This window comes from Vitis riparia, chromosome 14 (assembly GCF_004353265.1).
Source record: "Vitis riparia cultivar Riparia Gloire de Montpellier isolate 1030 chromosome 14, EGFV_Vit.rip_1.0, whole genome shotgun sequence".
NCBI classification, from domain to species: domain Eukaryota; kingdom Viridiplantae; phylum Streptophyta; class Magnoliopsida; order Vitales; family Vitaceae; genus Vitis; species Vitis riparia.
In genome coordinates this window covers 1,186,883-1,200,593 of record NC_048444.1, presented here as the reverse complement: position 1 = coordinate 1,200,593, position 13,711 = coordinate 1,186,883, and the positions used below count along the sequence as shown (strand labels likewise).

Below are 13,711 nucleotides of genomic sequence, written 5' to 3'. Positions count from 1 at the left end.
AACTAGACATTATTATTAATATATATTAGAGACTTTAGCTGTAGACTAGAAAATAGTTGCTTGACTTAGTGCGTGTTTAAGGGAAGAGCGCCTCTTAGACACCAACCAATATTTATATATTATAAAAGTGTGCAGTAATAAAGAGCCTTGGAAAATATTGCCTCGAAAGATATGATTACATTCACATTTTTTTCCACCATAGTAAAAGTCTCATATTTTGGCTATGAACCTTTAGAAAATTTATTATTAAAAGTAAACAACACGCAACTTAGTTGAGTAATGGTTAATGACTATGTTTATTTTCCGGAAAACTTGGGAGAAAACGTAAGGGAAAGAAAATAAAAAAGAAAAATAGAAGAAAGAAAAAGTGAAAAAAAAAAAATTTAAAATCAATAATTTATTTTTATTTGTTACTTTAAACTTATTTACTTATTTTAACCCATCGAACGGATTAAGTAATTTGAAAAATACATAAGATTTTTACTAGTTTTAATCATATTTGATTTTCTTTAATATTTTCTATATTACAACAAAATATGAGAATATCATTTTTCATAGTATTTTTTTTTCTTTCCTTATTACTTTCAAAGAACCAAATATAACCTAAATTATTTAGACATGGTTTTTCAAAGGTTCTTGAAAAATTTTACATTTGCATTTTGATTTATAATGTTTAAAAATCTTATATTAGACTATAAATTCTTTTAAAAATATGCTATTAGGAGTAAAGGAAACAAGAACTTTATATTAGTAACGTAGAAAACAAAAATTTAGAAGAAAAATTTCTACCTTTACTTTTTGAAATTAGAGAAACGATATTTGTTTTAATTATAACAAATAATCCAAAAATAGTTTGATTGAAAAAAAAAAAAAGGTAAAAGAGAAAAATTTATTATTATCATTAATATTTGAAATTATCAAATGTTTTATTTGTGGGATAAAAAATTTCATTTTTTGTTTATTATGTATTTATGTTTATATTAAATTTGTTTTCATTAGTTATTTTATATATATTATTATTTGTATTTAATGGGATAATTTTTTTTGTCTATTATCCATTTATGCTTATATTAATTTTTTTTAATATATTATTATTTTGTGTTTAATGGGATAATATTTTTTTTTTTGTCTATTATCCATTTATGCTTATATTAATTTTTTTAATGTATTATTATTTTATATATTATCATTTTTTATTTTATGTGTCTAAAAATTATTAAACAAATATGAACACATGAAAGAGTGAAAAATTTTAAATTTAAAAGATGTTACGAGAGAAAGTGTAGTGAGAGTATAAAATAAATAAGTGTCAAAGACTTATAAGTTAACATGGAAGAGAAAGGGAAAAAAAAAATTGACTAATTGTGTCAAAAACCCCATAAAGGTTTTTGTGTGAATCTCATTCATTTCATTTCATTTCTCCTATCATCCTTTATAATTTCCTTTTTCATGTAAACACTGTAAAAGCTTACCCAAGTTGCAATTAATTAAAAAATATTGCCCTTTCACATTTTTGTGTTCTCACCTAGTCCACAAAGACAATCTCAGTGAGTGTCAATATTCACATTGCTTTTATTGCAATCCACTTAGTGGTGACAAAGAAATTTCATTCATGGTGGTCTTCCCACTAAATTAAAATGATTGAGATTTGTTTTACCTAATAGCGTGTGGTTTTTCAAAGATTCTTAGAGAATTTTATCCCATTCTTATTTTGAGCGTGTCATTTTGGTTTTGTCAAACTTTTATCTAGTCTCATAATGAGTCAACAAATTCATAATGCGTAAATCACACGTAATTTAATTTGCTGACTCATTATGAATTTTTTATTTAACCTTTAAATTTTCTTTTAATGATCATTTGTGTTTGTGAAGGGTCATTCTTTTCATTTTTCATTTTGTTTGACTTCTTAAATCTCATTTTCATGTAAAACTTTGCAGGATTTTCCAAAGGCCCTTGAAAAATATTGTCTCATTCCTTATGAAATCTTCTAAAAATCCATTATTATGAATAAATAAAGTATAAGCTTAATTGAGTGATCCCATTATTTAGAACTTGTTTAGGATTGATTTTAGATAAAACATTCTTAATTTATAGTAGTTTTTGTAATTAGTGTATTTTCAGTGATTATCCATGAATCACTCATGATGATTAGCTAAAATTCTAAAATTGGTTTTGAAGAATTTATCAAACACCTAAGTTATTTAAGAAAACACTTTCATATATCAAATATGAAATATTTTTAGTTAGTCTTCTTAATATCATTATCAAACCTAGGTGCTTTTAAAAAATTTTACAAAGATTTTTTTATTTTATTTTATTTTATTTTTTTATGATTTATTATTCTTTGAATTGGGTTGATTCTTCTAAGTCTTCTTCTTAGTCTTTTACGTAAATATGTGTAGCTTGGAAAATGCAATGAACGAATCCACAATTGATCAACGTTAATGCTTTTTTTATTCAAAGTATTTGATGGGAAAACCTACCAAACGTGGAATATGGGCTGTAGTTAATGTTGAATGGATTTCAATTGCATGTTGGAATTTATGCCATAGTCCGTGTTTTTTGTGTTAATTTATACTTGAAAGAAGGTTTATAATGGGCTGTGGTTGTTCAATATTTATATTTGCATTATAAAAGTGTGTGGTAAGGTTTAATTAATTGCAGTGAATTAAAGATGGTGTCCTCCGTTATTATTTCTACAGCAGTGGTAATAGTTACCAGTAGCATGATGATGATGTTATTCTCCCTTGCCAAAGCAATATCATCACCATCTTCATCAACTGATGAGGCAGAGGCTCTGCGCAGCACCGGTTGGTGGAATTATACCTCTGCTCATTGCCACTGGGATGGTGTATATTGCAATAATGCCGGAAGAGTGACTCGAATCGCCCTTTACGGTTCAGGAAAAGAATTGGGTGAGCTTAGCAAATTCGAGTTTTCTTCATTTCCCAGCCTGGTTGAGCTCAACCTTTCTGCCTGTGGACTCAATGGTAGCATCCCGCACCAAATAGGTACTCTTACTCAACTCACTGTTCTTTCTCTCCATGATAACAATCTTACAGGTGAGATACCTCTGTCCTTGGCTAACCTCACTCAGTTGCTCTACCTCACCCTTTGTTCTAATCCACTACATGGTTCGATTCCTCCTGAAATTGGGAAAATGAAGAATCTGATTTTTTTGGATTTGGGTTATAGCAACCTTATTGGTGTCATCCCTTCATCTTTTGGTAATCTTACCACTTTGACTACTCTCTATCTTGATGGTAATCAAATAAGTGGTTTTATCCCTCCTCAAATTGGGAAAATGAAGAATCTGAAGTCGCTTTTACTTTCTCATAATGGACTACATGGTCCAATTCCTCCCGAAATTGGGAAAATGAAGAATCTGAATAAGTTGAATTTGGGTTATAACAACCTTACTGGTGTCATCCCTTCATCTTTTGGTAATCTTACCAATATGAATTCTCTTTCTTTGCGAGGTAATCAAATCAGTGGTTTTATTCCTCTTGAAATTTGGTATCTTTTGAATTTATCATATTTAGATCTCAGTGAGAATCAAATCAGTGGTTTCATCCCCGAAGAAATAGTAAATTTGAAGAAATTGAGTCATCTAGACATGAGTAATAACTTAATAAGTGGAAAGATACCTTCACAGTTGGGAAATTTGAAAGAAGTAAAATACTTCAATCTCTCCCACAATAACCTCTCTGGCACCATTCCTTATTCTATTTCTAGTAACTACAACAGATGGACATTGATTGATTTATCAAACAATCAGTTGGAGGGTCAAACTAGAGCTCCGGTAGAGGCATTTGGCCACAACAAAGGTCTATGTGGTGAAATCAAAGGTCGACCACGATGCAAGAAAAGGCACCAAATCACACTCATCATTGTTGTTTCTTTATCTACAACCTTGTTGCTTTCAATTGCAATCCTTGGTTTTCTCTTCCATAAACGAAGGATCAGAAAAAATCAATTACTCGAGACAACAAAGGTGAAAAATGGAGATCTATTTTCCATATGGGACTATGATGGTGTGATTGCTTATCAAGACATCATCCAAGCAACCGAAGATTTTGACATCAAATACTGCATAGGCACGGGAGGCTATGGGAGCGTTTACAGAGCACAACTACCTTCCGGGAAGGTGGTTGCCTTGAAAAAACTTCATGGATGGGAAAGAGAGGATTCGACTTACTTGAAAAGCTTTGAAAATGAAGTTCAAATGCTAACAAGAATACGACATCGTAATATTGTGAAACTTCATGGCTTTTGTCTACATAAGAGATGCATGTTTCTAGTTTACAAATATATGGAGAAAGGAAGCTTGTATTGTATGCTAAGGGATGAAGTTGAGGCTGTGGAATTGGATTGGATTAAGAGGGTGAATGTTGTTAAAAGCATTGCTAATGCTTTATCCTACATGCATCATGACTGTGACTTGCCCATCATTCACCGAGACATATCAAGTAATAACATTCTTTTGGACTCTAAGCTTGAAGCTTTTGTGTCGGATTTTGGCACTGCAAGATTGTTAGATAATGATTCATCCAATCGAACCCTTCTTGTAGGCACTTACGGTTATATTGCACCAGGTAAGCTAGATTATAATCTTCATTAGTTTTCATTACTTATGAATCTTTTCAATTGTCACACCCTTACAAAATTCCAAAAATTTTTTAGATCAAGAATTCAAAATATTTTATAAGTTTTCTCTATATAAATAACATGAATACTCATATTTTTTTCTCTATATTTTGTAGAGCTTGCTTATACTATGGTTGTGACTGAAAAATGTGACATTTATAGCTTTGGGATGGTTGCATTGGAGACGATGATGGGAATGCATCCAGGAGAATTTGTCACCTCATTATCATCTTCATCAACTCAAAACACAACGTTAAAGGATGTATTAGATTCACGTCTTTCATCTCCTAAAAGTACACGAGTTGCTAATAACATAGCTCTTATAGTGTCATTGGCGCTCAAATGTCTCCATTCTAATCCACAATTTCGTCCATCCATGCAAGAAGTGTCTTCGAAACTTGTTTCTACAAGGTCATTCCCACAACCCATCAGTGCAATATCACTTTTGCAGCTAAAAGATGAAGTTATTTAAATGGCATGTGAGTTGGTATGTAATTAGAGTGAAGATGTTTATTTTCCATTTTTCTTTTTCATGCATGTTAGTAATGAGAATTTTGTAATATATGTATCCCTTCTTTCCTATTAATTACTCAAATGCAAATTTTCTATTTGTTTTTCCAAAGCGACAATAGTGTAATGTGATACAACGAATTACATCAAATTGATACACAATGATCTATAAACTTTTAATGAACTATGTCATTTCGATTAATAATTTTTTATAATGATTCTTCTTTGGACAAAAATCCTTCTTTTTCTTTTATCAATTTTAACATATATACCATTTTCTCCATTTTCATATTCTAATCAATCAAATTAGTGACATTTCTTGTAAATGTGACAAACCTATTGTCAAAGACATTAAAAAAATAAAGGAAAAAACAAATTGAATAATTTTAATATGATTGTCTCTACATGATAAAGATAATAAATTTATTTTATTTATTTTTAAAATACTGTTTTATCCATTTTCCTCAATCATCTAAAATTTTGTCTAAAATAAAATTATTTGATTTTGTATAAGAATACTTAAAAATGTCGGTGGGAATGTGGGATGCTAGGATGACACTAAAACACCAAATGACATACTTGTGATACAATATTAAGAAATTGTTTCCTAATGTTTTATAATTTGTTTCTACTATTTAGTCACCCATAAATATCAATTTTAAAAATATTTAATGATTAAAGAAAATTAAGTGAGATATAATTAAAATAACTCTAAAATTTTTATTTTCCCATCATGGAATAACAGAATTGATATTCATACTAATGATTTTATTAAGATAAGATACCTAGTCGATAGAATGTCCTTGATTTTATATAAAATTAGACATTATATTTACTTAAATTATTTTCATAATAGTAGCATATTTGTTAAATATATGAAACTATTCAAATTGAATAATTTAGGTAAACTGTGAATATAAGTACGCCATTAATGCTCCTCGTTTTAAAAGAAGCAGTATTTCAGTTTCATATCTAAAGTTTTTTTTTCCAACTCCAATTGGTGTATATAGACCCGATTTTGTAGTGAAGCCTGGCAGCTAGTAGGATTTCCTTCACAAAAAAGAATGGACAGATGAAATGAACAGAAACCAAACCAAGAGATGAGTGTGGTGTATTCTCATTCCTTGGCTAGAATCCCCACATCACAAGTATTGCCTGTTAGCTTTTTTCCTATAATGTATGGTCATATACAATTATATTTGTATGAATATTATTTAAGGGTATCAATTGATAGGTTGGTGAATCAAATAATTGGGCATCCAAGAGTCTTATGTATGAAATACTCAAATTTCTAAATGGGGAGTTAGAAAATTTAACTCCTATGAATGTGGTGTTACAACTATTGTAACTCTATTATTATGAAATTTATTTGTACATTATGTTTATGAGTAATGGAGGAAAATGGAAAAGTATAACCTATGCAATTATATAGATGCATTCAAGTTCATAGCCCACCATTACCCATTAATTTGTACATAATGGGTGTAAATAATGAGTATAACTCCCATATAGTCTTTGATGGGAAGACTAAGAGATGTACAATTTTTTTTATAAGTTGAGGTTCCAAGCCACATTCTCATTCTTATGTCATTTTTTATTGTTTATTTTTAACAACATACACCATACAAGTGACCCATCCACTATATGAGAGTAGTGAGTTGAAGACCTTGACAATACAATTCACAAGGTGACTCAATCTCACTTCATGGATCAAGGTAAGAATATGATCATTATTTTAGTATTTACATTTATTTTGTTTTATGCATCCAAAATTGTTTTTTAAAATAATTATTTCCGCATAAAGTTTATAAAAGTTTGGTTAACACTGCCCTTCTTCACTCCAAAACCAGGTTCTTTTCTCTTTTCTCTTTTCCTGCTTCTCAATTTCCATAATTCTCATTCATCTTCAATGCTCTTAATCAAGTCCAAGAGTTGCAGATTGATTTCATGGGAAGTCAATTCAATTATGAATGACAATAATAATAGTGGCAAGAAAGGTCAATTGTAGTTCATTCTTCAGTCACAAGGTCAAATATTACATTGGGTTGACTCATCTAAGTCTTCTTCTTGGTCTTTTATGTAAACATGGTGTAGCTTGGAAAATTATACTAATAAATCCATCATTGATCTCAACATCAATATTTTTTTCTTCAAATTATTTGATAGGAAGCCTCCCCAACGTGGAATATTGAATGTAGTTGTTTAATGGACTTCAATCGCATGCTCTTTGAAATTAAGCCCTAGTCCATATTTTTTGTGTGTGTTCATATGGTAACCTGGCCTGTTAAAGATGTATTTCATTTTCTTGAAAAGAAATAATTAGTGCATACATATTTTGAGAAGAGGAAAATTAAGATTCAATATATTTACATTATTAATTTATTAAATAAGTAAATAATTAATTAATCAAATAATTTTTCAAAAAAGTAAATAATTAATTAATCAAATAATTTTTTAAAAATTAAAGAAAATATTTTTGTTGATTAAAAAAAATTATTTATAAAGGGTTTAGATAGAAAACAAAAAGAGGTTTTAAATGTAAAGTTGCATGGAGAAGTGAATTGTATGGTTTGGACAATTTCATAAATAAATCCATCATCATCATTGTAAGATGGTTTACCCTTCTCAAAATCATTATCAAACCTAGGTGTTTTTAAAAAAATTTATAAAGATTTATATATATATATATATATATATATATATATATATATTTATGATTTATCATTCTTTAAATTCTGTTGACTCTTCTAAGTCTATTTATTGGTCTTTTACGTAAATATGGTATACCTTGAAAAATTCTATCCGTCATTGATCAACATCAATGTTTTTTTCTTCAAATTATTTTATGGGAAAGCCTATCTAACGTGGAATATGGGGTCATATTTTTTGTGTTCATATGATGACCCGTTGAAGATGTATTTCATTTTCTTGGAAATAAATAGTTAGTGCATACATATTTTGAACACTTAACCGAGGAGAAATATTAAATTAAAAAGAAAAATGGCACCCTGCACTTATAAGATTCAATATATTTGTTTATTTGTTAAATAAGTAAATAATTAATTAATCAAAGGCTTTAAAATATTTTATAGAAAAAACTTTTGTTAGTTAAAAATATATTTTTCAAGTGCCCATCTAACGTGAAATCATGGGATGCACCTTTTTTTTTTTCCACAGATTCAATTACTCTTAGAAAATTATCCCTTATTCGTTATTTTTTATGCTCATATGGTGACCTATTCAAGATGTAATTTGTATAAAATACAATTTTTTAGCCTTATTTATATTTTTATTTTTCTTTGATTTAATATATCCCAATATTATTTTAAAACACTTATTTTTTATACTTTACTATAAGTTCAGAAAAAAAAAATTAATTTTTTTTTTATACGTTACCTTGTCATGTACAATGCCCTAACCTTTTCCAAAGGTGGCTTTGGAAATTATGGCCCCATCTGCATTTTGATTCGTCATGTTTAAAAGTCATGTATCTTGGTATCAATCCTTTCAAAAAAAACCCACTATTTGGAGTCACTTTCGGAAATCATTCCCTACTCCATATTTTTGTGTTCACATGGTCAGTTGTTGAAGATGTATTTGATTTTTCCTTTAAAAGAAATAATTAGTGCATAGACATCTTCAACATCTAACCAAAGAGAAATATTAAATTAAAAAGGAAAATGGGATCGGCCTCAAGACCAAAGGTCTGAGGAAACCAAGCCTTAAGACCCTGTGAAGGGTTGACCTCAAGACCGAAGGTCCTTGTTGCGTACTCTTTGTACTCAAAGGAAGACCTTGACTAAGAGTCGAAGACATAAAGTGGAAAATGAAGGTTGACTAACTTGGCTTGCAGGGAAATGAAGTGGCCTTATAACAAACACACAAGATTTCATAATTTCATAAGATTCAACGTATTTATTTGTTAATTAATTAGTTAATTAATAAAGTCTTTAAAAAAATTAAAGAAAAAATAATGAAAAATATAAGGAAAATTGGATAAGAAGTAACCTAATAAAAATATTTTAAGAAATATGAGTTACTTTATAGTCTTTTAATAAAAAAATAAAATACATTTTATTTAACATAAGGAGATTTATCTCCAAAAATTACACCACCTTTCATTAAATAATTTTATTTTATAAAATCAAAATGTCACATAAGCAAATATGTCAATTTTATAAAAATAAAATGCCACGTCAACATATTTTGTCAATATTATTATTATCTATAACATAAGTTTCTAACAAAAAAACTTCCAAAGAAAAATATCAAATAACATTGCAAGTATGATATGATTTTCCTTAGGTTTCCTCAATAGCCTGAGACTAGTGATTTGGAACCAGTTTCTAAGCTTTCTGGAGCATCCCCAACACTTTTGTGATCGAACTTGAAACTATAGCACTTGGTCCCTTTGATCATGCCAATCACATTTCTTGATCCCTGTGGCTGCTAAATGTTTTGAGTCTCTAAATATCCTCTTCCTTTCCAAAACTCGAATGAACAAAACTAAGAACTTTAATGCAATCACCTTTCTAAAAAAAAAAAAAAAAATTGAAAAAAGAAAAAATCAACATGGATGTTTAAATAATCACTCACTTCATCTATGTACATTAATTTATTCCCTCTTGTGTTGTGATCTATTCAGAACTCATCTTCTGAATCACTAGAAGAAGAGTTCCTGGACTTGTCTGGCATGAAATTTGGCGGCAAGTTTGGGAACTTCACTGGAATTCTTGATGGTGGTGACTTTGTTGATGATGGCCCCAAACTTGCTGTGGTTCTTTTCCTCCGTTGTAGATTTCGAGCAATATCAACACAGACCTGATCAACCATACCCAGAAAATCTTTGACTATAATAAATAATTGAAGCGGGCTTGCCTCTTTGTTCTTTGAAGATCGTGGTTGATAATATTCTGTTGTTCTCCTTAAGAGCTCCATTACCCTTGTTTGCTCTTCTCTCACCTCCCTTAATTCTTCGCCTGCTGCTTCGAGAAAACTTTTCATCTTCCTCAAAAATCCTCCATCACTGTTGGCAAATTGTGCCACAAATTGCTTGATTTCAGTGGAATGGGCTGTGAGAGTTGAACATACGCTACCAAAGGCATTGTAGTCCATTTCAGCTACTTTCTTTACATTAGAGAATTCAGCACTTAGGCCTCCTACCACTGGTAAACCAATCATTATGTATTCCTTTTCTCTATCCTCTCTTGATGCCGAGTTCTCAGAATACAGGTTACTGTTGCTGCTGTGACTCAAGCTGCGATTTCGGTTCAAAACACAACGTTTTCCCTCAGAACGGACTACTTCTTCCACAACAAAGTGAAGTAACGTAGTTTTTCCATCAGTGCTTTTAACATCAGAAAGCTTTTGAAGAGAAGCGAGGTTAAAAGCTTGGGCATTCCCTCTGGAAGTTCCAGCATTCATGCGATTGCCTGCCTCGAGTATGGCTTCCAAAATTTTTAAGAAAAGTCCACGAGTTCGAAGCTCTTTGCAACCCAATTCAAGTGTTTGTAAACATTCCCTGAGATGGAGAATCTCTGAGTCATAATTCGATCTGAAAAACATGGCACTAAGACGATTGAATGCTGATGGAACAGCTTTTAGGATATGGTAGAGGAAGGATTCAGCATCAGCCAGTCTTGTGGGGTCTCCCTCGAATGCAAGGATTTGGGATTCTTCTTCTTTAGTTGGGGCAATTTTTGTAAGCTTTTCAAGCGCATCTGCATTCAGGTCTTGGCCCTCAATGAGTGCGTTGAGGATCTCTTTTCGCGAGATTGCTAAAGATCGGAGTACAATTGCTGTGTTTTGGGACTTTCGACTATCAAGGATGAAAATCTGAGCCGATTGAATTGAGCTGGCACCATTTGGGTTGTTATGGTTTATCTGAGGAGATCTCCCATTAGCAGCAACATTTCCAAACAGTGCTTCCATGAGGTCACCATCGAAGCTGAGAAATCAATTGAAAATTTTGGAAATCCAGTAAAATACCAAACAGAGGTGGTTATGTAATTCAAGAGACCAAATTGGTGAAATATTACTACCTGAAAGAACCGCCATTAATTTTGTGCCACACCATTGAATGATCGGCGTTAGTGTTCACTTTATCCCAATGCAATGGCTTCAGCGCCACCCGACCATTTCCAGTCCCTGCCTTGCTATATCCAGATGAAGACTCTCCTAGTTTACTGCCATTAGGCATCCCTTTGGTCACCGATGATGCTTCTTTTGATGATGAAGTAAAACCACCCGCCTTAGGTGAGGGAGGTGGTGGTGGTATGGGATTTATCTTAGCTGCGATTGGTGGTGAGGGAGGTGGTGGTGGTATGGGATTTATCTTAGCTGGGATTGGTGGTGAGGGAGATGGTGGTGGTGGTGGTATGGGATTTATCTTAGCTGGGATTGGTGGTGAGGGAGGTGGTGGTGGTATGGGATTTATCTTAGCTGGGATCGGTGGTGAGGGAGGTGGAGTAGCACTTGGCTTCTGTGGAATTGCCAATATAGGTGGTGGGGGTGGGAGAGATGTGGATGATTGAATTGTTGATTCAGTTTTTCCCACAGCCTCAAGAGAAATCTCAGAAGATTGTGACGAAGGAGGGGGGGGCAGAAAACCAATTCAGATTTTCCACTTCTTCTTGAACTTCATCATAGGAAGTTGAAGACTTTCCTCGTAGCAAAGGAATTTCTTGTATAGGCTCAGACTTCGCCCTCCCATCTCCATTCCAACTCATCCTTTTTTCTTCATCCTTCAGATTATGTAGAGCCTGTTTAGGGAAACTATTCTTCCCGTAATCACCTTCAAGCTTCTTCCAATAAAGCACGTCCAAACCATTCTCATCAACAATCAGCCCATTGAGATTTCCATTGAATCGTGAGAACTCAATGTGACTCACCACATTTTCACCTCCACCTCGTGGATCATTTTTACCTTTCTGGCTTCTCCCCCGTGCAACCGTGTACTTTTGGAACAGAATGAAGAACAACCCGGAGACAACTAGTGTGGTGGCTGCTGTTGCAGCGACTGCCTTAGCAACAGCATTGCTTGACGATGACTTTGATGATGGAATTGATAGTTGGGAAATTCGAGGATTGGGAATTGGATTTGTTGGATTTGGAGGAGGCCGGAACGGATAGAAAGTTTCAATATTCCGAGGGGAATTGGGTTGACAAGCAGATAAATGAAGAAGAGAAAAAAGGGAGACAAAAAACAGGGAGATGAGAGGGCATGGCTGAATCACAGCAGCCATGGAGAAAAGTTTGATACAATTGCAGAGAGGATTAAAACGCACTCTGCTAGTCTTTTCTTTATTTCGGGCAATGCTGGTTGATGTTTTGTCTTGTGCTTTTTGGGGTTTGGTCGTTGACAGTTTCAAACAGGAGTAGTTCGTTGGACCTGTTCTCATTTTGGCATTTCCCGGGCTTTTGTATTTGAAAAATCTACGAGCCTCAATTGAATTTGGAGGATTTTTTTATGAATCTGATTTTGGAATTGGGTCGGTCTGATTTAAAGCTTATATATTAAAAATATTTAATTACAAAGGTTTTTTAGTCTTTTTAGACGGAAATAATATGGATTGCTTTCTTGAAGCGTAAACTTGCAGCAAGGGAAGTGGTTGTCCTAGTCATAGTCATTGTCATAGACGTAGTCTTTTGTAATGCTAAAAGACACAGAGCTGGGTGGTCGGCGACGACCCCAATATAAGACTTGAGCCCTGTGCTAAACGGAGTTGCTTGACTTTGTGTGCTTCCAGGATTTCCAGGAAATCAACTCTAAAAAATATAATAAATTTATTTTTTATTAAATAAATTTTGTAAATATAATAAATTTGTAAGACGTTAATTGATAAAATTTTAAAGTAATAATGATTAAAAGTATTTACAATAAATCTCAAGAGGTTTTAATGAAATTAACTCTAAAAATTGAAATAATTAATATATTTAAAAAAATTAAATGAAAAAAATGGATGAAAATAAAATAAAATATAAAATATAAAATATAAACCATTCATCTTTGATACAAAGGACAAAAATTTAGAAGAAAAATGTTTCATCATGATAAAAAAAAAAACTTACATTTGATTTAACCATAATAATAGAAGAAAAAAAAGGGTACAAGAGAAAATAGAAGGTGAAAAATGATGCAAATATATTAATTTCATGTTGTACTTAGTTATTTTTTAAAATTTATAAAAATATTAAAATAAGGATATTTTAGTTATTATGTTTTAAAAATAGTAACCATGCTCCCTATCTAAAATTAAATACATTTTAATTTTTTTGTTTTGAAAAACAACAATAGTGTTGTTTTTCAAATATTTCAATTCTATTGCACCACCTCCCGATTTTTTTCAAAAATACATACGTAGAAGATAGAAAGAGTTTTTATCTCATATATTAAAAATATTTAAATTAGGAAGGTCTTTTAGATAGGAAAGAAAATCAAATTATGTGATGAATAATTGAATATAAATGGCCCCTTTTCAGACGTAAATGTTTGATAATTAAAAATTGTTTTATGTTTTATGTTTTTAAGAATCGAAAAGAAAATGTTTTAAAA

At 31.5% G+C, this 13,711-nt stretch overlaps 2 protein-coding genes across 2 annotated transcripts; one reads left to right on the top strand and one right to left on the bottom strand.

Annotated features, from left to right (window-relative positions):
• Positions 1–2,674: 2,674 nt before the first annotated feature.
• Positions 2,675–5,119, top strand: LOC117929952 (MDIS1-interacting receptor like kinase 2-like). The gene is made up of 2 exons (XM_034850399.1): positions 2,675–4,595; positions 4,764–5,119. Exons 1-2 carry the CDS (start codon positions 2,675–2,677, stop codon positions 5,117–5,119), a joined length of 2,277 nt encoding a protein of 758 aa, XP_034706290.1.
• A 4,648-nt stretch (positions 5,120–9,767) lies between these two features.
• On the bottom strand, positions 9,768–12,401 carry LOC117929951 (formin-like protein 8). Its single transcript, XM_034850398.1, is given in 3 exon segments — positions 9,768–11,104; positions 11,199–11,773; positions 11,775–12,401. Coding segments are annotated over 3 exon segments (2,508 nt in total). The 3' UTR covers positions 9,768–9,798.
• Between the last annotated feature and the right edge of the window lie 1,310 nt (positions 12,402–13,711).